At 40.2% G+C, this 24760-nt stretch overlaps 1 protein-coding gene across 1 annotated transcript in view; it reads left to right on the top strand.

Moving 5' to 3' along the window:
* NT5DC1 (5'-nucleotidase domain containing 1) overlaps positions 1–24760 on the top strand; it is a 150561-nt gene that overhangs the window by 108699 nt on the left and 17102 nt on the right. The window contains exons 9-10 of the mRNA XM_075414180.1: positions 20875–20993; positions 21848–22006. Coding sequence (XP_075270295.1) covers positions 20875–20993; positions 21848–22006 — 278 coding nt within the window. The remainder of the gene's footprint in view (positions 1–20874; positions 20994–21847; positions 22007–24760) is intronic.

Raw genomic sequence — 24760 nt, 5'->3', positions numbered from 1 at the left:
TTCAGCCATGTTCTTCCATCCATCGGTGGGTCTGAATTGCAATAAATTCCTAATAATTCCCTATTCCCTTCTATTCCAAGGGAATTGTGTTATAGATTTAAGGTACAAAATATAGAATGGGTTCTTAATTTCAAACACCCCAAGTGTTGAATTGTGTATTGGAGTTAAATTTCATTTGTATATAACAGAATTTTTGCTGCATATTTACTAAGGGAAAGGCTTTGAAGTTTACTAAAGAGAAGAGTAAATTCTTTTCAGTGTATAATTTCAAAAAAGCAACAGTGTTCAGTAAACGTTTGAAGGAGGACGAGAAATAGGACAAGATGACAAAGAAGGCATTGTCTAGAAATGTGATATCAGATAACTGCTCTGTAGAGATGTTTTCCTAGTAGACAAGTAATTTTAGAACTAATCCATTTAGAAACCATGAAAAATTATTGTAATTGTGCAATTAAAAATGCATCACTACTTCCTTTGAGTTTCGAGATAGGCATCTGTTTGAAATCTTAAAAGATTTGTGTGACTGCTTCTTATTGAACTGGGGCACTGAAAAGCACAATAATTAATTATTTAATTTGCATGATTGTCTTTCAGAGTACCATTCTGTTAAATGAAGGATCAATTTATACATATCTTTACAGATTTTAGAACAGCTGTATTCATTTTTACCTTGCAAAATGTTTTTTATAGTTACGGGTAGCTTATGTCGCAAAGCACATAGTTTATGAGACAGTGCTATACAAAAAAAAACCCCAACTTTACTACCATAATACGAACATTACATAATTTACTTGTTATTTACAAGGTTACATTTTCTTTCAAGCAGGGAAACTTTTTACATGGTTCTTGAAATTACGAATAATATCTTCAGCTATTGGATCTAAGGATCAGGTGAAAAATGTTTGTGTAAATCCTATGTTGAGAATGCAGGATTTTCTTTCATTTCAACATACATCTATCTTAAAGTAATTTATCATTCCATGAAGGACTTGAAGGAATACAAATAGCAAATACAGTTGTGACTCATCTGATAATCTGCAGTACACCAGGTTTCCTGTAACATTTGACAACAGAGCTTTTTCTTTATCACATCACTCATTAATGTATGTCAAATTACTAGCCTGACTGCCACTTCTGATCATTGTCGAATATGTTGTTTAGAATGCAAAATTAAAATAGAAATGCTAAAGATAACCCTAAATTCCCTAAAAGCCTTCTGTAAGTCTGCATGCACAAGGAATTCTCACTTGGTCCTAAATAAGACTTCTGTATCTTTTATTTCCAGCTCAGGAACAGTTACTGTGTTTTTTGATCTGTTTTTCTGATAAACTGAAAATGTGTTGCTGTTTGTTTAGTCTCTGAATATACCAGGCAGATTTAAAAATGTATGTGTAACTTCATCTGTATGTGTACATACATGTACAGGCCGAAAACAATCCTGTATATGGAGTGGCAGTCTTTGCCACATCTCTGTGAGATTGTGTGCCTTTGAAACAAACCCGCTCTCCTTCTCCTGCGGAGAGTCTCAGATTTTCAAAGCCCACTTTCAATTGCACTTCCAGGCTGTCTGCATTACTCCTGCACTTGAATTTCTGTCCTGCTTATGGTGCCTTTGCTACGTGATGTGGCCCCCAATTTAGGAAACTTTCAGTCGTCCAATTTTTTACGATTCTCTGGTAACTGCCATTTTAACAACACTGCACAATATTTTTGCCTCCTTCAGTCATTCTTTTCTAGCCTTCTAAAAATACAGGAAAGTGCTGTAAACTGAAAGGACCAATTAGAAAAGACAACAAGGGGATGGCATAGAAAATGACAAACCTCTCACCTGGAGACTGTCTTTGATTATTAGGGACTGCAAGACTTCAGAAGGAGGAGGTGATCCTATGTCTGCTGTTTTAGTTTTCTCCTGCCATCTTCTGTGACATCTGGGTTTGATGATTGCCAGAGATGGGATACAGAACTGGGTGGAGAATCAGGGCTGATCCTCTGTAACTATTATTTTTATGCATTTATATTCTAAGACCTTTTAGGCCTGAGGAGTGGGATCAGGGAGTGCTTTCATTTTCCTGGAAGTTGAATGTATAAGCCACATCATTTCTTTTTGGATCATTCTTTTTATTTGAAACTTCTGTCTTTACTGACAGAAGAATACTAAAATACTACCCAGTAAATTTTTTAAGAACTTTAGTAGAACTGTAGAATATCTGTTTAAAATGTGGAAACAGATTCTACTGTACCATTACAAGGGAATATATAATTTAAATAGTCTTTTATTATTCACTCATTTGAAGAACATACATGCCATCTCTGGAAAATTCTGATTAAATTTTCAACCAAAACACATTGAGTTGAGTCTACAGTATAGCTCTGTTGCTATAATTGCTATATAATAGGTATCTTAGTTGCTGCCTCTACAGTGAAGGCTACCTTCAGAAGAAAAAAGAAATTTTTTTTTTATTTTACATCAGTCTGTGAAGTTAAAATTCAAGAGAGCTTGTTTACTCTTTTTGGGTATGTTAGTTACTCCTGACATCTCTTCTTACCAGTCTTGTCTTGCTTTAGGTCATCAGATATTCATATTTAAATGTAGATTCAAATTTCAGTTTAAAATTTTTTTTAGATCTTGCCTTTAGCTCATCACAGATATGACAGCACAATTGTTGGTGTTTTCATGCAGAGATTTGATATTTGGCAGAGAGTTCACTCTCTCAGTAGGAACCTGAGCTTTTGCTGCACCTGTGAATCCTTATCCGAATGGAGGGGTTGTGGTTCTCAGTCTGCAATGACTACCAGATTTTCTACAGATAAGTCTAATGTGTCAAACAGATAACTTGAGCTGATTTACCCATGTACTACGCAGATCCACGTTTCCAGATTGCCCTCCAGCCACAGCAGGGGATGCTTCACTGCCCTCGTGGATGCTCTTTGGGTTCAGGACGCATTTTGGGGTAAGCCCACAAAGGGCCTATTTTCCCACTTCTCAGATGACAGGAGCAGAATAACAACACAGAGGAGACCTGTGTAATCTGTGTGCCCAAGGACGCGGTGTGTTCCTTTACTTAATGCAGCTGTGCTTGCTGCTGTTCTTCTGGAGACGGTGCCTCTTTCACATCAGCCTGTCTGGAAATATTCCATGAGGCCACATAATAATGCATATTTGCTGAGAGCTTGTGACAGAGTGACATAGAAAGGTTGTGCTGGCTGAGGACTGCATTATTCAGGAGGAATAAAATCCAAAAATGTTTCCCATACGTCTTCTAAAGTTACTGCCTTTATATTGTTATAACATCCCACAGTGCCATATAGTCTGTGAAAGCAAGGCAATTCTTTTCAAGGAAATCTTGTTTAGCAATTCTGTATAGTGTACTGGCACTATGTATGTTCTGGCTATTTAGGAAAGGAAAAGAAAGTTTATATCTAATAAATAATCATCATCATAAATAATCTAGGTCTTTTTGTAGCTCATGAGATCATGATGTTAAGATCAAGGGTCTCCTAACTCTCTAATATTAGAAACAGGTCCTGTATCTATCTTGCAGTAGGAGATCTAATGTTTTAAGGGATAAAGTACGAGAAATAATTCCCTGCTCTTATCTCGACTAGGGATTTTTGGTTTATCCATCATTTCTGGACACCCTCCTTGACAACATGATCAGTGCTCAATCCTACTTTCTGAAAAGCAGGATAGGCCAGTGGGGCTGACAGCGGGACACACATAAAACCAAACTTAGTCTCATGTAGCAATGTTTGTTTTCATGTAGATATTCATCATCCACTGAAGAAGCTTGAGGATATTTCCAAAAATCTACAATGTCAGGCTCCTTGGTCAAATGTTTCACCTCCCATCCTTTCTTTAGATGATCTTAGTTTAAAACTATTCGACTCTGTGTACTGTATTTGCACAGATTTCAACTACTCAACAGATTTTTTTTCTGACAGTGTAAACAGCTGTCTCGGGGACTTATGGTTTCCCAATATTATTTATGTGCTGTAGACAAATATTTTAAAAATTAGTGTATGTTACCTAGTAATCAAAGGGATTTACCAATTAGTCTTTTTAAAGTTTGCTAGATAGTACCTGTGTGTAGTTTGAAGTCAACAGTTTGGGAGTCATTTGAGAATAGAGAGGTGATCATTTCCTATCATGTCATCAAAGTTTCTAATTAAGACATGGGATGAGTAAGATGGGAGACTGTAAGGGAGGTGTTAAGAACATTTTTTCTAACAGTTTAATTTTATTTCATGTTTGCTAAACATAGTCTTAGTTGACAACAACAGCCTGGATTTTGTTTTCACATGTTCAGTACAGTGGTCTATGTGAAAGTGTTTAAAACAGATGCAAAAATCAAAATAAAGTTGGGCCAGTGCATACCTGCATCCTTTTGCAGGTTGGAGAGCTAAAGTCACGGACAGACACAATACATTTTTAACAGCTGATAGCAAAATGTTGGCATAAAGCTTCATTTTTTCTGATAGTCTTCAAAGACCTTGGCTACCATATTTGATGGTCATTGCCAAAAAAAAAAAGTGTTTTTTACATTTTGGTTCCACTGTAAACGTACTGAATTAGAAATTGAGGAAGTACATTTTTATTACTAATTGGAAGTGTATCATTTATAACCCTTTTGTAAAATGATGCAAGGAGCCACTCTGCAGTTTGCACTGGTGGTACATGTATTCACTCATACAGTGGCATGGTTACGCTGGTGTAACTTCTGTGAGTTGCCACTTTGTAGTGGCCAGGCTGCGTGGTAGCCAAAGAACAAGCAAGCCAAACTTTCCCTTACAGTACATCGTTTTAGGTAATCTGAGCAGAGAGGCCATTCCTTTCTCCTATGGAGTGTTCTTGTTTTGTTCTGTTTTTCTTGGAATGGCCTTTGCTGGTGTTTGCTTCGGAAGTGTTGGGAGGCCAGATTCTCATTGCATCTTTTAGACATATTCTCACCAATGACTGGTCTCACTCGGGCATTTTACAGCACATCAAAAACTAGAGCTACCAGGGCACGGGCTAAATCTTTTAACATTTAGTCTATTTTCCTAAATGTTGAGGCTTATGCAATCACATGGCATGTGTGAGAAGGAATTTCTGCCCATCCCCTCCTGCAAACCTCTGTCAGTAATGCATTTTCAACCACATTTGAGTGTGGCCTAGTATTCTCAGAGACATTACAGCCTCTACAGGCTGGAGAGATAAAAATGGGTAGGAGAGCCTGACCACAAATGACCCAGCTACTGCAAGAGCATCCATGAGACTTTGCACCTTATTAGACATTCAGTGAATCCAACTGCAAGACACAACTTCATAGGAAGATAGGCCCCATTATTTCCACTTTTGTTCATAAACAACTCCTTGTTTATCAAAAAAAAGGACAAAAATTAAATAGTCTTTGAAGTATGGCATCTCTTTGTTTCTGAGTATCAAGATGGGTGCTGAACTGTGGATGCATTCTCCAATGTCTGTCATTCTTTAAAAGAAAAAAATAAAGTAAATGTGTCAAGCCAAGTTCTTCATGTTTGCATAGTGTTCAAAGTACCTCGGAGGATAAAAGGAATAAGAAGTTATTCATCCAGAACTCAAAACAGTAAAAAACTGCAAAGTGCTTCTGCATAAAGACAGCAGGGGTTGCTTCAGCTGATTACTTTTGATATGAAATACCATGTTTGGCACAAAGCTGATAAGAATATTACAGAAAGCTAGCTCAAAGAAAGCTAAAGCTGCTGCTTTCAAAAGCACAATATCAACAATATTCCTTTTGTTAAAAGTGGAAAACATGTTTAGCATAATGGCCAAATACTCCAAAACCAGAATTCTTTGTGTTTGGAAAGTGTATTTTCATTTTCAAAAGAAGTGACAGTAACTAACTAACACTGCTGCAAAAAAAGAAAAAAAAAGTTATTGATTATGTTATGTTATATTCAAGGTGTGGGTAAAACTCAGACCCCGATTCTTTAAGGTATTCTGCAAGCAAGTGATAAGAGTCAGTCTCTGTCTTCAAGGACCCCTCAGGCAGACCAGATAAACAAATGGTAGAAAAACAAAAGCACTGGCTTTTGTGTTAGAGCCAAGGAGCTGAAACACTGAGAGATTGAGTGACTTACCCGTAATCATCTCTCTGGCACATCTGCATATTTAACTAAGATTTCTAATGTCAGATGCAGTGAAGAACTGTAAACTAAGTTTGCATAGGGACTTCATGAGAGTCTTGACTTTGAAAATCATTTTAGACCTTTCCAAAAATTTATTGTAATGGGGAAATTAAGATAAATTAATTGCAATTGATTCCACTAGATTTACGTTTGAAGGTTCAGTGATATATCCTTTATAAGTTCAAGGAATTGGACCTATGAACTTGATGCGTTCTATACTGAAATTATTCAAATTGTTCAATAATTATTCTGTAATTATTTCAGATTACTGAAAGCAATAAATTAGCGTAGTCGTTTGTTTTGGAAGACAGTTCCATACCAATAATTTCTTAAAATTGATTATTGGTATTAGGTCACGTTTACGTTTAATTTTAATGGAAGAAACTTTCCTCATAGAAAAGCATGTCAAATGCCTTCTTAATATGGTGAATTATTTTAAGTTTTCCAAGTCTTTGTACTTAGAAGAAGTTTATTAAATAACCTATTTTTGTGAAATAGGTTGCAAAATCTCTAAGTCATGATGATGTTTTAAATATGGTTGCTGAAGAGGTGACATCAGGATTTAAAAGTAACAGGTTTTTTTAACAACAACATTTATTAACTATATAAACTGCAGATATAGTTGCTATATACAATTACATTTAAACATATACACCATGTGATTGGGAGGTCATTGAAATTAAAGATCTATAGAAAATCCTCAGTTACAGTTTTGTGATCACCTTCTGGTGTTGCTATTTTATTTTCCTTTATTTCAGGATATTAGCAGAGAATGGAACCATGATACAGACTGATCTGGATTGTACCTGAAGTACCAGAGAGATAAGGCACAAAAGCTCCCACACTTAGGAAGCCAAATTAATTCAAAAAATGCAGCTTGCTTTTACAGCAGAATGAGCTGCTAAGGGCCTGTCAACCCCATCTTCTCTCTGTAGTTAGTCCCCACAGAACATGAATTACATATCCTAGTCCGTGTTTTCAAAACCAAAGCCAAAATACCAGTTTGTATTCCAGACAAAACTGTGTTCAGCAAACAGACTTGTGTGGCTTAAGAGAATTTTCCTTCAATACATGCAAACATTATTAAGAGGACATGATGTTTTCCTCCATAGTATCTGAGAAGAGACAGCCAAACCCGAAGCAAGATTTACAAGCAAAGCAGTCAGCATTCAACATAAATCACACTTATATTGTGATAATACTCTAACAATGTGTGATGCCGAAGAAGGCTTGGAAGATTACGCACTGAATGTGAAAACCCTTTTCTGTGTGGAAGACAAAAGCAAATGCACATCTTCCATACGTGAGCAAGACTTACAACACTAACTCTCGTTGCAGCATTAGTAGGACCCTTTCTGAAATAATACCTTCAGTTCTCATGTTTACACTTCCATTGAAATGCTGACAGTTTGAAAGGGTTGGCTAAGTAGTTACATCTGAGGCGCATGTAAGCTCACTTAATTTATCAAAGAGAACATCAAGATGTAGTCGTGTAGTTTGTGGCTCCTTTACATTGGATACATGGGAGCTCAGACTAGTATAACATAATATCTGAAGAACATCTGGCAATTATTTATACAGATAATTCAATGTCCAGAATTCTAATCTAAAAGTGGTTTTTAATATTGGTTCTGGATATATGAAATATTTCTTTTCACCTTCATTCTGTTTCCCAGCACACATAAGTGTCCGCCCATGACTAGGGGCGAAGATCTAAACTGGAAATATCAAAAGACTGAAAGGACCACTAGGGAAACAAACATGCACAAGTCAGGAGCTGTTTCTTTTTGATCCGTTTTGCGCATTTTTGATATAAGATGGTTAAGCAGTTACATTTTATTTTGTCCACGGAATAATAGAGGTCCCACTGGAAAGCTTATTAACTCACGCGGTTCACAGAATCACAGAATCACAGAATAGTAGGGGTTGGAAGGGACCTCTGTGGGTCATCTAGTCCAACCCCCCTGCTGAAGCAGGGTCACCTACAGCAGGCTGCACAGGACCTTGTCCAGGCGGGTCTTGAATATCTCCAGAGAAGGAGACTCCACAACCTCCCTGGGCAGCCTGTTCCAGTGCTCTGTCACCCCCAGAGGGAAGAAGTTCTTCCTCATGTTCAGACGGAACTTCCTGTGCTTCAGTTTGTGCCCATTGCCCCTTGTCCTGTCACTGGGCACCACTGAAAAGAGCTTGGCCCCATCCTCCTGACACCCACCCTTCAGATATTTGTAGGTTCATTACCAGACTCTTCTGCTGTTTAAAAGTAGGATGTTACACCCTTGGTAGCTTAGTTCAAAGCCTGTTTTCTCTCCTTGCCAGACCTCTACGAGAGAAATGGATAGCTTTCAGAAGCTAATTTTTGACATTGAGTTGCGAGCCTCTCCCTTAAACAAAAATTGACTCACAGCTGCATTGTAAGGGTGATGCCATATGTCAGAAATCACAGAGGTCTATTTTGAAATAAATAAGTACCAGGAATGGGTACAGAAACCACAGTGTATAGAAACTGCTCTGGCTGCCTGTCATTTGGTATTACTCAGACGATCCCCATCGTAGGCAATGAAGAGCTAGCCCACACAGTCAGTGGAGGGCTGTACAGGCACCCGAACGGCAGTGCCTATGCTGTACTCTGCAGAACGCATCGGCCCTGTTGGCTCAGCACTGCTATCTGCAGCGGCTGTTCTACCTGCTGTGGAGCCTTTACATTACGTTTCTGCATCTGGGGCTGAATCCCAGCCATGGTGCACCCATTGCCTAATTGTAGGCCTCCAGTGCTAATCCAGAGCCTCAGAGAACCCAAACACAGGTCTTGCAGAAGTGACACAGGACTTACGGAAGATCTGTGCCTTCCCAGCTTATAACTGGACTAAGATGCTGGAGGACCTTAGGGCATCTCAGATGAATCTCACTCACCCGTGTATTAGCAACCAAATAGAACCAGGCTCCTTGCTGAGTAGAAGGCTGTGGTCTGCGCAGGTCTGCTCCTGTGCCTACAGCAGCCAAGGTCTGGCTGCCTACTGGGTGGATCAATACAAGTTGTAAACTTTACCGCTCCGCTAAGATTCAGCGCAAACCTGTGTGAATTAGGTTGATGGACGTTTAGTTTAAGCTTCGCATTATAGCTCTTAAACAGCTGTCAAAATCCACAAGGATTGCGTACATCATGGGGGGACTTATCACTATGACTCTGCATGGAAAAATCATTCTTTGCGTATGTTACGTGTAAACAATACGTGATAGAAATTGAGGGGTTTAATCATCTTTCTTCTCTGTTTTATTGGTTTCTTCTGTAGGACTCAAAAATAAGTAGATGATGAGACAGAGAACTTCATAAAGAGTTAGCTCATGGTTTGATTTTGTAATTAATTTGGAAATTGGGATTGAGGCAGCTTAGTAGAGCAAAAATAGAGAGTTGTGTATGGTACATTCCTGGCAGAACAAGGGCTGGCAACCACTGCAGAAAGCTTCCCTTCAGCATAGTTTCCATGAATCTGTATGTGCTGGTTTTCATTAAGGATCTTTAGAGTTCACTTGTGTGTTCTTCCAAAATGTCAAGCTTTTATGAAGGTTAGTCTGTAGAACTGTTTTTTCGCAGAAAAACATGTTGATTTTTGTACTGGCATGCATCAGATCTGCGATTGGAAGCAAGTCGTGAAAGGAATTGGTTAGGAAGCCCTAGAAATGAGATGAGAACACGAGGAGGAATTATGACCAAAGCCTGGGCTGAGATCTGGTTCACTTTGATATAGCAGTGAATCTCTGCCTCAGTTTCCTGGTTTCTAAATACCAAGGCTTACCTAATGCTTATGAAGCACCCAAGAGACCTGCAAAGTGGTAAGTGGCAGAGGAGAGGTGCAACAAATAGCAGGTGTGCATTTTTTGCGCATGGGGCAAATCTCAGGCAGGTAGACAGATACGCAGTGCAGAGGCAGCTCTGCTTCTCCCACCCAATACAGGGAAATAAAAGGTCAGTGAACACAAAACTGGACATTTCTTGACTGGCAGGTGATCATGGGACACTGTATTTAGATTAATAGAAAATCCTCTGCAGCTGATGTTCGGGAGGGAATTACTTCTTGCAAGCTGAAAGCTCAGGAAAAGGTAAAAGCAGTGTACCATCTTCTTCCTCGCTCTCTTTGTTTTTCAATCTTTCTTTATTATTCACATAGGACTCCAGGTGTCTTAAACTCTGATATAGATTAGGGCTACGAGGATGATGATGAGGGGACTGGAACATGTCTCCTACAAGGAGAGGCTGAGGGAGCTGGGCTTGTTCAGCCTGAAGAAGAGAAGGCTGAGAGGGGACCTTATAAATGCTTACAAATATCTGAAGGGTGGGTGTCAGGAGGATGGGGCCAAACTCTTTTCAGTGGTGCCCAGCGACAGGACAAGGGGTAATGGTCACAAACAGAAGCATAGGAAGTTCCGTCTGAACATGAGGAAGAACTTCTTCCCTCTGAGGGTGACGGAGCCCTGGAACAGGCTGCCCAGAGAGGTTGTGGAGTCTCCTTCTCTGGAGATATTCAAGACCCGCCTGGACAAGGTTCTGTGCAGCCTGCTGTAGGTGACCCTGCTTTGGCAGAAGGGTTGGACTAGGTGACCCACAGAGGTCCCTTCCAACTCCTACCATTGTGTGTGTGCGATTCTGTGTGTGTGATAGATGTTGCGTGTTTTTCTAGGTAGAGTTAGCGACCCCAGGACTTTTTCTCTTCATTAGTAAACGTGTTCATTCTAACCTGATCCTTATCTACTGTGAAACCACTTAATATATTATTACTGTCCACAGATCCCAGGTGTCTCTGTGATACTGCCAGACTAAGGCTGAGCCTTCCAAGATGATTATTTTTTCTGGAATAATAGTATCAAGAGATTTTATCTGTGAAATTCCTGCATATGGACATCTGGCACAAAGCTCTTTGTTCTGAGAAACAAGGTAAAGCGTATTTTCATATAGACACTAAGTGGTTTTGGAAACCACATGAAATACACAGATAAGGAACTGGAGTATTATAGGAAGCGTCATGGGGATCACTTCTCTTTTACTTCTTCAGAAAACTCATTACTACAGGTCTTTTATGTTGCCCTTCCCATCAGAGAGTGACTAAACGTACTTTGCCGGAAAGGAGTAGTTTCCATTTTTCCTTGCCATCTCCAGCCCAATTACATTGTTCTGAGATTTACAGTGAGTGTTTGTCACATGAAAACTTTTCCTCTTTGTTAGACTATTAATCTCCTAATGTTTTTCCTTTTTTTTAATTGAAAATGAAGTTCTACTGTATCTCAACAGATCTAACAGGAACAGGGTTTCTTGTTCTTTGTTGTTCTGGTGTTCCCTGACGCGTCCGGCCCCATAGCAGACCTTAAAACTCATCCGAAGTCTCTGCCAGTTGTTCTAACCCTGGCACATTCTTTGTCCCTCCTTTGAATTCATCCATGACTGCAGTCCGCAGGGCCATGAAATTGTCCCCAGACCTCAAGACTGAACTTGCCGTCACCTCTCTGTCCTCTGTCACATGCACACACTTGTCCTTCCCTTGCTGCTCCCTGACCGCCACAGGTTGTGGGAGACCCTCTCAACAGTAAGTCTCTCTCAACAAAGAGTTTGCTGGGCACACCCTACATAGACAGGAGCTGCAAAGGGGCTGAAGAGGCACAGAGCATTGGAAGGAAGATGAAAACATTTCTTGGTTTCTGTGGCCCCCAGGAGAAGTTTTCCCACTGTCCCTCATCTCCATGTTCATGGCCCCAGCAACATCACAGCAGTTACTTGTTCTTTTATCCAGAGTCTATGTAACTCCAGCTCTGCTTCCTGCATCTTTATCTCACTTTGCCCTCCTGAACCCTTTACATGGCTGTTGGTGCCACTGTACCAAAATTCTTCATGAACCTTAATGTATTTACACTCACAGGACTTCTGACATATGGGAGCTTTAACAATTCTATTTACATAGGAAGTGCCTGAGGTCAAGTAGGAAATCTGTGGCAGAAGTGATGACCTCCTGCCCCAAGAGCCACGCTAATCTAGACCAAACCATGGGTGCAGCACCCTCCTCCCATGCAGCCGACCACGATCTCCCAAACACTAGCTGTGCTAGGATGCTCTTCCCCTGCTGCGCCCCGAGGACGAGCACCCATCCCAAGGACGTCCTCGGGCATGGCTCCCCATGCCTCTTGGGCCAGGGACGGGCTCGAGGAGCTGGCTTGCGGCTTGGCCATCCTGCTCCCCAGCTGGCCCGTGCTCCAGCACACCCGTGGTCTCAGGAGGTTTCCTAGTTTACTTTCTCCTTTTTCTCCTGTTCGTCTGTAACTTGGCTTCGTGCCACTTGATTGCTCACCAGCACAACTCCAAACAATTTCCCTTCTGCTGAAGGTTTTTTGTTGTGGACCCAAATGTGTGCATTTCTCATGGCAAGCGTGCACTGCACAACTCAAAATTTTTGAAGGGTTGAGTTTTTTTCTAGAAGGAATAGTAATAATATGAAATGCAATAAAGAATATAGTAAAAGCACCTAAAGGTCCTCCTTACTGCAATAAAATTGCAAAATCCCCACTGGGATTCATTGATGATACATGAACAGAGATAGGTCTCCAAGAAGAGACTCTCTGAAGCTAAAATCAGGGTTAGGTCCTGAACTGTCTTTTGATCCTTCTTGAACATTTTCTTAATCAAAAAAGAAAACATCAAGGGAATTGAAAAAAGTGTATTTGCTACTGAACAAGACCACCCACTGTGATTATTTTGATACATAATCTTTTTTGTTATGCTTGGTATTATGTTACATTTATTATTTTAAACCATCACTTGCAATTTCTACATTTTCTAATAGAAAATAGTCCTTAATTACATAATGCCATTATGATTATAATTAAAGATTTTTTCTTTATTATTAATTGAAGTATTATTAATAACCTATAAAAATATCACAATTTAGCACATATATGAAGCAATGACAAGGGAGTCTCTTCCCTGACAGCTATATTCAAATGGTTTTAATACTGGTATGATTTTTAAGTGTGTAATGTAATGCTTCTCTTCTAACGTGTGATAAAAAGAAGTCATGGGTCATCAGGAGCCACAACCCCTCCCTCAGTAGTCTCAGGTATTAACTTTTGTTTCCATAAAAAATTGATTATTCTAAGGCATCCAGTTTTGTTTAGAAATATTGGGAATGCACGTACTCACCAATATATAAATAGCAGGATACCTGTGAAGCACTGAAAGAATAAACTATTTTCAAGTTCTCTCTTTTTTTTTCTCTTTTTTTTGGAAAACTTTCTCCCTTTCAGAAATGAAGGAAAGTATTTGAGTTTTTTGACCTCCACACAGCAGCAGGGAGATGCCTGGGGCCCAGTAGCCGGGCCTCTGCACTCTCCAGGCTCGGCAGCAGCACTGTGCTAAGGAAACTGTTGTGGTTTGGGTGGGGTTCTTCTTTTTTAATTACTGAGTCAAAGGGACAGTCTGAGCAAGGTTTTAATAACCGTTATCTGCAGCTATAGAATGCTTGTACAATTATTAACAGTCAGAAGGCTGGGTGGATTTACTTAATTTTTTTTAATTCCCAAATTTCTTCTTTTTACCTGTGGAATCTTGAATCTTTACAAATGTCTGTTAAAATACAAAATGTCTGTTTTGTATTCCAGGCAAATGAGTATATGCAATAACTATCCATGTGCATGTCTACTTCACAATTATTGTGCCCTTTGAAACAACATATTTCAGGGGACTGAAGAAATAAAAACAAAGGCTCCTTGTAGAAGGGTATATTGCTTTATGAAGATACTCTTGTTCAGAAACAAATTGTCTATTTTAGTTTATGTAATAAGTTTTATACCCGAAGTATTAAGGTGTAGGGGAAAAAAAATCTTAGTCTTTCTGTAACTAAGGATTAAAGTACTTCTGTTCTTTTTTTTGTTCTTTTTTCTAATGTCTGAGGCCAAAATAAATGATGGCAGGAGGTTTTTGCCCACTACACTGCAGTGTCGATTTTCAGTGTGGAAGAGTGTAGTCCAAGAACAACTTCCAATATGCTTTATTTCAGTAGGTATTGCTAGAGAGACTTAGAGGGTTAGGATAAACTGAAAGATTACAATCTGCACAGTGCAGAGAAGATGCTTTGTGTTTCTCAATTTAATTTTAATTGTGAAAATTTAGACATTTTTCTGAAGTGACAGGTTAGATCAGAACTGATTGGTAGCCCTCATCTTATCTTCTCTCCATCTTCTGCTTCCATCCACTCTTCAAATTCTTATGCAGCAATGAAGCACACCCTAGTAAGAAAAGTTATAGATAGTTGCTTGAACTGAAGTGCGTATTCCTGAAATGGTTATGTCAGTTTTTATCTCAGTTACCATACCTGTCCTAACTTACTTGAACTCAAAATGCTTTCTGGAGAAGTCTGTCTCTCTCCGTAACTGTGTAGGGATGTCTAGGATGACTATGATATTAATATTGATAGGGTTATTTGGGGACATTTGTGTGGATATTGGGAGTTCCTCATTTATAGGGATCTGGACCCTTCTTACAAAACTAATGAGGTCCAGAATAAAACTGTTCTGGGCAGAGAGTCTATTTCTTTTCTCACCATTTTTTACCTATCCAAGATCCCAATTAAAAAAAAAAAAAAAAACTTACAAAATATGTGCAAGGAAGAAATTAAATTCTCTGTTTATGTATGTCCCTCTCACCCTTCCAAAATAGAAGTTCAATGACTTATAAATACAACTCAATAAAATTATGGAAAAAACTTCACCAAATTTGTGCATGAACTACATTTAAAAATGAACTTGCAGGTGAATCATTTTCCAAAAAGTTATTTTACTTTTCTAAGGAAAAAAGGCCTTGCTTGTATTTCATCATATCAATGTTTTAAACAGAAACACTTTGTTCGTTAGCCAGACTGTTTCTGGGAATGTATAAAGTTAATGCTTTGACAGATTTGATAACAAATCACTAAATCTGTAGTGAGCTGTTACTTTCAGTTCCTGTAACACAGTAATCAGAAACTCCCTAAAGAAACTTACTTGCTGACTTCTTTAAAGGAAATACTGATTTTCTTACCAACAAGTAAAATTTCAATCTTGTCTCAACATAGCCTCTTGCTTGGCACAATTAAGCAGTAAGACAGATTTTAGTAAAAACTAAAAAGATTTTAGAAAAACTAAAAACATGATTTTATATTTTTTTTAATAATTTGTTTCTCTTCCCTAAGAAGCCTTGTGATTCTTATATGCCCAGGGCAATTTGAAAGTACACTGTCTTGTACTTTGGTCTTATCAGACCTTATAAATGAGGGAAAGAATTGAAGTCCATTGTGAGAAAAGGAATTTTAGTAATTGGATAAGTAGCAGTTATGAATAATAATTCAATATTTATGAAATTCAATAATTATGAAATGTTTCCTTTTTTTCACGGGATGGTGTCTGTATTTTTCTCTCAGCTTTATCTATGGTGTTCTTTGGGAATATTGCCAGCTTTTAGTAGTACTGTTGTGTAGTCCTCCATATGAATGAGCACGTATATGTTGGGATTGCCAAGCATATCAAAGATATATCACTGCCTATGTAATATTAAAAATCGTGTTCCAGTTTTCAAAAGTGAATCTTTACTTCGATTAGTTCAACTTTTGTCTCACCAGCCATAAGCTATCCCAAAGAAGGCAGAATGATGAAGGGGAGCTGATCTTCAGGCTTTTTCTGAAAAAAAACAGACTGGACAGCCAAAAATGGAGACGGCTGAAATCACTATTCACTTTGGGAAGCCTTAACCTTTTATTTCAGCACGTCATGCTAAGTGACTAATTTGTTCCTTATCACTTCCCTGCAGTCATCCAGTCAGACAGGAGACTGGCAAGCGCTGGTGCACGTGTTGGGCAGATGGACTTCACAGCTGCTTCCAAGGCACAGAAGTAATTCAGGGATGGCAAAACACGTAGTAATATCTGTGTGAACCCTGGAAACCACCCAGGAAAGTTGGTTGGTCTATACACAGGAATGTGGGATACCGCCCTACAGAAGGGTGCCCACAGAGTACGGCCTTTTACTCCCAGCAAGCTTGTAAGTACCTACTTTCTTCATGGAGAGCACGCCCACAGGGGAACCTTACAGCTTACGTCATCCCATCTCATTACCTTTGCAACTGGAAGAACCCACCAGAAGGATTTTACTTATGCAGGTCGCTTTGTCCTGACTGTAAAACCATGTGGTTTCCTGCCCCAGGTCCCCTTCTGGAACAGAGTTTGTGTTTCTGAAGCGAACTCAAAATGCCATCTAGAATCAGACTGTGCTTGCAAGCCAGGCTGGAACATAACCCAGCTTTTATATGAATGCCCTTCGGACCTGAAATGATGTTATTTTAAATTGCAGAGAGGCGCATCAGTATGATGGTTGTGGACCTTAAAACATACTTATTTTACAATAGCCCCCTGAGGCAGTAACCAGGGCTGCAGCGTGCTAATCACGTACGCCCGTCTGCCAGGCAGCGAGAGCCCGCGAGAGCTGCCCTTGGGTAGCAAAGGCAGGAGCAGGTACCGGCACGAGCAGAGGCACCAGATGTTTTTATTCTATTGTGCAGTTCAAAGGAACGAAAAATGTCAGTAACCCTAATAGCCGGTCTAACGAGATCTGTATGGAGAGAAGTGGAAGGCTGTCGGGTGACAGACAGGAGTGCAAGAGAGGGGACTGCTGGGGAGCTGCGCGCACACGCCTGTCACACCTGGCATATCTCTGCCTGGCATGGCCTGCAGGCACTCGAGGGGCTTCGTGCCCCGTCTCTGCGAGGTGCCCTGGGGCTCTCGGGTGAGTGACGGGTGGCCCTCGCCCCGGCCGTGGCCAGCACTCGCCGCAGGGCACCCAGCGGGACGGAGGGCCCACACAGGGTGGTGGCCTCGGCGAGTGGCTGAGAAGTCACTTTGACATTGAGCGTAGGTGAGTAACTGCTGGAGCATGAATTCAGCCGCACCTCTTAGCTCCTCTCTCAACCTCAGGCTTCCCAAACGAGAGCCGTGTCCCACAGGCTGCTGTTTACCAGTCTAAAGGCTAAGGACAGAGCTCCAGGTTCAGACTCTGGGCTGAACATGTGATGTGGACACAACCTCAGCACTGTTTGTGTCCAGGTTTCCGCCCGGGTGGGTATAACCCATAAACAGATAGCGAAGCAGATGGCAGCAAGCAAGCGTGTGTAGAGTCTTTCCCGAGGAGTAATTCTGTGCCAAAGTAAATTACCATCAGTTGTCATTTAAATGGAAATAGGCTTCACTGGTTACTTTTTGCATATTCATTCAGAATGAAACCAGATGCTCCTCCACCAATGTTATAAGCCTGCAACTCACATTTAAAGCAGGCAAGAAAATTCTCGGAAGAAAAAGGATATTGAGTCTTGTTAGTAAGTTGATTTATCTGAAAAACCATGTTTGCTGATGGTGATGGGAGTAAATTTCTGAATCAGAAAACATTTCCCAAGGTGTTAGACACAGCAATATGCAAATTGCCATTCCAGTGATATTAATATTGCCCCAGCATGAGTCAAGATTTTGTTGTTGTTTTTAAAGAGGAACAGTAACATCCCCTCAGGAAAATTGCTCTGAATCACTGTTGAGGTTTGGGTGAGTGTTTTAAGAGAGTGATTTTCTGGCTTTAATTATTTTAATTTTACTTGCTTGCTACCTTTACATTTCTTGTCATGGCACGTTTTCAGTCTACAGCCAGGAATCCGGGTTGCGGTGATACATCAGACTTCAGAAGGAAGCAGGTCGCTCTATCTAAATCATCTGAGAAATTCTTTTTGGTTATCCAGTCTGTCTGAAATTGTCAGGACATCTCCTTCTCCTCCCAGCTTATAAGACCTGAAGCATTACCATCCCCGCCTATATAAGTGTTGCTTCCTGCTGAAGGAATATTTATCACTTTTCTGACCTTTGAATGAACTTTTACAAATCAATAACAGCAAAGTGGAAGGAAGATAAGCGACAGTTTTCCCCTTGTCTGAGTGTAGCCAATGTTAGGGTTGGAATATCTAAAATATGTTAGGAACCATCATAATCACAGTTATGCAGCATTTTTGCAGGAAATCTGCAGATTTCTTCAGCGCTGTCGCGTAGCTGCTTCCTGAAGGACACAATGCAAAGCCAGAGCCAATGGTGTCATTAATGGGGTTTTAAGTTGTTATGTATCAGTTTTTACATGGCAGAACTACTACAAGAGGCCTTAAGAGCCAGTGCTGAAGAATAATTTTCTTGACTGTATTTTGCCACAGGGAAAGTCTAAGTGAAATAGAAACCCTTCTCATTAATGACTTGCTGCAACGGAAACACCATTAATTTCCTCCCACTTCAGATTACAGAAATAAAATTGACAGAGTCACCCCTAGATGTGTGAGCACAAGCAGCCATATGAGATGGTTCGAGGCAAGGTTTGCCAGTTCGGAGTCATTATCCCTATCACCCTACAACTCAAATATTTATAAAGGGCCTTTCCTAATTCCTCAGATTTCTGAAGCTCCTTCCAAAAGCAAGGTGTTCCTATAATGATTTAGACATCTCCATGTTGTTTGCTGTCTCCGAGCACAGAGGAGGAAACCAGGCTTTGAAATTTCCCTTCATTTCAATGCCTAAAAGCCAAGTTCCCAACTTAATTAAATCCTTTCCTTCTCCAGAGCTGGAACTTCTAGAAAGTGCCTCTTGCACTCTCTTTTACCTATTGAGGGAGCCTGGCCAACTAGTTCAGACTGCAACTGTAAATTAGAAACAAATTCTGGATGTGTTGAGTTAATTGAGATGAATCCCCTTGCTGGGGGTAGCAGTAATAGGTCTCACAGAGCAAGAGATCTTCTACCTTGTAATTAGTGTGAATTTTTTCAGTCAGGACTGCCCCTCATGCCTTTCCATAGAAGTATCAAAGCAGGGCCATGCTCTTTGCTAGAGCCTTCTGATGCTGCTGTAATACATAGGGCTTCTATTTGCAAATGCAAAGTTATTATTCTGAAAATTCCTCTTATAATAGCTCCATTTTTCTCTAGTATTTTCCTGATTGACGTGAGTGGAGACACAATAATAGCTATACAAACCTTAACAAATTTGAAGAAACTTTTGATAGCAGCTCAGAAAAGTTATTTTTGTAAGTTTCTTTTTCTGTGTCAATATTGTTTGAAGATTGTGTCTACTTGTTCAGCAAGCCTTACAAATATGTCTAAAAATACAGAGAACATAAAACAAATTTGCTGAAGTTTAGCAACTTCTGTTTGATCAAAAGCTGTTTGGTCAAAAGTCTTTTAGAAGTTGGGAAGTGAAGACTTTTTATGGATGCTATCATACTTATTCTGAAGAACAAAGGAAAAGACATTTCCACACAAGTTCTACATGAATTGTTAGTGTCAACTTTGAATTTCCTTCTTTCTTCCTCGTTTATAAAAACCCCTTAATATAGAATTGTTTTGCCTGAGAACAAATCTTGTGTTTATTCATATTCTTAGATTCATATTATTAACAAATTATTTACTGCCTCTTCCCACTTACCTATTTCCCTCCTTTTGCTTCTCTTTTTTCTTCCCTCAAAGATCGATGGACTGCGCCATGTATATCTTCAGTGATGTTAAACATAAAGCTGTCTTGTTATTTCACTGTTCTTCCAAAATTTACATTTCAGCTTTTAGCAGTCTCTAGCCAAATGAAGTTTGCTCTCTCTGTTTTAGTCTTCTTCCTAATACATTTGAAATACTTTGAGAAATTCTATAAAGTAGGAGAAAAACTGAAGTCCTGGTGTTCCACCTAAGTCAGATCAAAGTACTCTATTGGCTTCTAACCCTCCAGCGTGGAAAATAAGACATATCTGATTGAGACGAAATAACAAAATTAGCCTTTTGTTTAACCACTTCAACAGACAAAAGACATTAACATTAATATTTCTGATGAAATTCTAGTTTATCTTTTCACTAAGGCTATTATTTTGGCTCCAGCAAAAAGCTGAAAGGAGTTTGTCTGGCAACAGTACATGAATCTGGATGAGCAATAAGGTTGCATGAACACCAGGACAGATCAGCTGCTTCGGGACCAGCTAGAAATGAAGCCTATGGCACCGCTAGGTGATAACGGAGAGTTTCAGCTGCTACTGATTTTTGTGGTTGGCTGACAGCTGCCGGTGTGGATATAGGCCCAGTGCAGATTATGGCACCACCAGCAATATTGTCCTCTCATCATTTCTTCAAAACTGGATGATAACTGGAACCACTCGTTGCTTGTGCTGATATAAGGCTTGCAAATGCCCATGAGAGCTACCTCAGTCTGTTTCGTTGTGTTTATGTCAGAGTTCAAAAGCAGTGGGTAATTTGTCTGTGGGGAAAGGTACATGCTCTCTCTTGCAGTCTCTCCTGTCTCAGGTTTTGCCTTAGATCCATGGCAGCTCCTCCATCAGTCTGGTCCGTGAGGTTTCCTGCCTTCACTGCCACAGTGTTTGGGAGGCAAAGCCTGTGGCTTGGATTCCTCAGCTCTTTTGTAGCCCTTGCAGACAAGGCTCGGCTGCTTCTTTTCTCACAAATGTCTGCCTACCCCCAGCTACCAAACACTTTGACTGAACCCGCAGGCAGTGCTAGGACTTGAGCCAGACACTGGAGTTGGTTTAACGTCAAGATAGACCACGCTCTCCAAGCTGCCCACAGGCAGCTTCTCACACATCTCACAAATACAGGAGCATGGGCTGCTCTCATTAACAGCAGGCGATTTTGCTTGGTGATTTCAGAGAATGATGAGGAGCAGGAGGCTCTGCTGACACTGGACAAGCCCGGCTGGTATTCCCAAGGCAATGCTATCCAGCTTTATGAACTACTGAAGAAGATGACTGGCAAGCTGGATCCCAAGGTATGTTATAAGTGAGAGAAATCTTTTCGAAAATACCTTGTTTCCATCTAAAATTCACCAGACAAGCTTTCATTAAAGTTATTGATGTGATCAGGAGCAAATTTTGGTTCTGTTTATGCTTGCTGTTGTCTAACAGACTGCAGTCCAGAACTGGAAGTAGCATATTCGTCTTCATATCAATAGAATATGTAAACTTTCTAGATGTTTTATTCTGTGTGTGTGGTCCTGCATTTCGGCAGCTTTGGGAAATACTAGATTACAATTAGGAAGTAAACAGTCTCCCTGAGGAAACAGATCAAACAAATTAAAAGGTGGCATCAGTGAAAACCGGGATCATGTTATTTTAATTGCAGATCTGGATTGGTGAAAATGCCACTGGAGATGGTGGGTCCACATTTTTGCTAGTGTTTAAACTATCCCCTGGGCACAGAAGAGTTCTGAGTCACCGAGAGATGCTCTGTGTTCTCCCTTGTTTCCAAAATTGTCCAAAATTCATTCCCGTGGTTTAGTGTATTTTCTTGGTAGTCTTTTCCACTTCTTCCTGGCAGGCTCTTTCTGTCAGTCAAAAATCTTAGCGGTGTCCCCTGTGCTGGTCCCAGCCAGGCATCCCCGCGCAATGCCCCTGGAGGGTAAGAGCGAGGAGGGTGTGCAGGGCCAGCCTTCTTCTTACGGAGCCGGTTGAAGATAAAACCCCAAACTGATGTTAATAAGATCTGTGTGTGTCATGACCAACTGTAAATGTGGAGGAATTTTTATTAGGTTGTTTTAAAGCTCTTTTTCTGTATCTGTGAAATACAATTTGCTTGTGTTTTCCTCATATACAACAAACTTTTAATTTGCTGCTTCCCTGGTAGGTTGTTTATTTTGGTGACAGCATGCACTCAGATATTTTCCCAGCTCGTCACTATAGCAACTGGGAAACCGTCTTCATCTTAGAGGAGCTTCTAGGGGACACAGTTACAGTGCCTGCGGAGACTGAATCTGAGCCCTTGGAGAAGAAAGGGAAATATGAGGTAAGGGTTCCTTGCAGATGTTTCCTGGAACAGGATAAAGTAAGTTACAAAAAAAGCCTCGTGACACCTGTGTGGAGAATGAGCCTGCTTATCTTGCCAGGCTGCTGGCAGCACTGGCATCCCTCGCAGACGTACGCTCCTGGAGGTGCCGTCCTGTCCCGGCTTGGCGTTGCATGGCTGACACAGAGCCTCTGCCTGGAGCTCCATCGCAGACCTGAGACAAAGAGCCGTTTGCAGTCTGCTAACCAAAAAACTTGGTCTTCTTTTCAGTAACAAGATCCTGCCCTGCGTCCTACAAGGACAAATTTCATGGCTGCTTATCATGTGTCCAGCACCTGAACTCTGCCGAGTTCATGGTCTTTCCCTGCATGTTGTGGCCAGCTGTGAACATGGAGGAATTTTTATTAGGTTGCTTTAAAGCTCACTCGCTCTCTTTCTCTCTGTAAAATATGGTTTGCTTGTTCTTTCCTTATATACAAAGAACTTCTAATTTGTTGCTTCCCTTGTAGGTTGTTTATTTTGGTGACGTCTGTGGTCAGATAAGAGGGACTGTTCTGAAGTCTGGTCCGATGCAGACTACTGATAGTTACCTCAGATAAATAACACAGTTTTCAGGTTGAAAGCATCTGGGAAGCAGGGCCTTAGCACAACTGCTACACTTCAATTCCCCCACAGAAGTTGGAAGGTTACTATGGTTTATACTCCGCTGCTGAAGAGCGAAGTAGACAGGGAACAGCGCTCGGATGGCCGAGGAAGCAGCATTGTACCTCCAGCGTGTCCTGTATGGGAACTACAATGCAGCTTCACTCTCCATTTGGAGAGTTTCTTCTTTTCTTATGTTCCTAAATAAATAGGTCATTTTTTTCTAATTACAGAGAGATATACATGCTTTTACATGCTTTTACATTCTTTTTTCGTTTTAAACAATTACTCTTTGTAATTGAAAAGTTAGCTTACTGATAGGAATATTTTTGTAGGGTACTTTTATAGTAGAGATGTTTTAATCTGACTAAGAAGCATTTTTAAAGCCCCTGTTTTTTATGGAGAAAATGGGACTAAAGCAATATAGATGTGACATCTATCTATTTACTTGTTTTAATAGATGTATCTCATATTTTCCCCCACTATCCTGATATCTGAACGAAGGTCAGACAAGGACATTTCAGTTGGTGAAATAAGGAAGTGTAATCATTAATGTTTAGGCTTATTCCTGGATTGTAGAAAAATGAAGACAAACAAACTCAAGTCCTATCAAGAAAAATGTCTTTCTCAGTAGGAAAGGTGGTTGGGGGGGGGAAGGAAGAGTGAGTAGTAGTGCTACATAGGTTAATATAATTTTAATTAATTAATGCTGTAAAAATAACTCATTCTACTCCATGAATTTGTGCATTCTCTGACTGGAGACTCTGCTGCATTGCTGCGTAGAAATTTCATCTCTGTAAGGTTTGGGGTTTTTTATTCAACCATGGTTTCTTAAGCATGTTCAATATATGCTTTTGAAGCACAGATATTTAAACAGACAGCCAGAACATGTTTCTTTTCCTGGAAATACAAAGAAAGAGTTATTGAGTGATGTGTTTCTAAGCCCTTGATGATGATTCAGTTTTCTCTTGTCGACCTCTGGTCGACTGCTCACAAGATCCATCTTCTCTATCGCTGCAGTTATCAAGCAGGAAACTGAGACTTTTAGACAGGCGCCTGACGTTCCACTAACACGGTAGTATTCCTGATAAGAGATTGCGGTGTCTCAGGGAGACACCACCCCTGCCACACACAACCCCTGTTCAGTTTACATCCGCTACCAGTGACAGCAGGCAAGCAAGGGAGAAATGAATTGCGTTGATTAAAGGAACCTGAACCAGGGGGGCCGTGGCAGGTCAGTGGTGTTATTTCATTACCACACTGCTCACTGGAGTCTGAACAACGGGTCACATCCATACCTCTGCAGTTGACTGGGCACCACTAACTTAACAGGACTGGTTCAAAGGGGCTCCCTTTACAAGCCTATGAAAGTTTTATTTTCATTCACCTAATCAACTTCTCCCATTAACCCTTTGGTTAAGAGAAGAGAAAAGCCAACTCAAATGGTTGTGCAAAGTCAGGTGTTCCTGGAAAATTAAGCACTAACAGATTTAGTCTTATTTCATCAGCCTTCTCATTCATTGACAATTAAAAAAATACACTACTATTGCAGATTTTCCATGCCATGCTGTGTGTGCTGAGAGGGACTGAAAATTTAAGACGAGATGCGATCCTCCCTTCTATCAATCTTTACAAAATGTTATTAAAGAAATAAAGTATTACTTCTAATTTGCAATTGCATCTTTCAGAAAGAAGTTACAAAAACACTGTTTACAGTTGTTTGACTGGTATTTCATCACTAACAGGGAGAGGGGAAGAAAACAACCTCCTCACACACAAACTGGGAGACTAGTAATTTCCATTTTCATTAGCAGTTTTTGTCTTTTCCCTTCAATGAAATGCATGATATAAGCCAGATACACATAACTGTGAAATTATGGTAACAACTGCAGTTCTTTCAAGTATATGAGTCATAACAAAGTGAGCAAAGAATAGCAAACTAAAAACTATTCATGCAATTGCTCAGCTCCTAAGTGAACTGCAGCATGCAGGGGAAAAAAAAACCAAGCATTGTGTTGAAACAAGATTCCCCCCAGATTTGGGGGTTTCTTTGCTTGGCTGGAGGCTTTGTTTTTGCCTTCTTTTCTTTAAATGTGTGATCAATTCCATCAA

This window comes from Opisthocomus hoazin, chromosome 2 (assembly GCF_030867145.1).
Source record: "Opisthocomus hoazin isolate bOpiHoa1 chromosome 2, bOpiHoa1.hap1, whole genome shotgun sequence".
Lineage (NCBI taxonomy): Eukaryota > Metazoa > Chordata > Aves > Opisthocomiformes > Opisthocomidae > Opisthocomus > Opisthocomus hoazin.
Note: the sequence above shows the minus strand (reverse complement) of the source record. Positions and strands in the feature narration are given on the sequence as shown.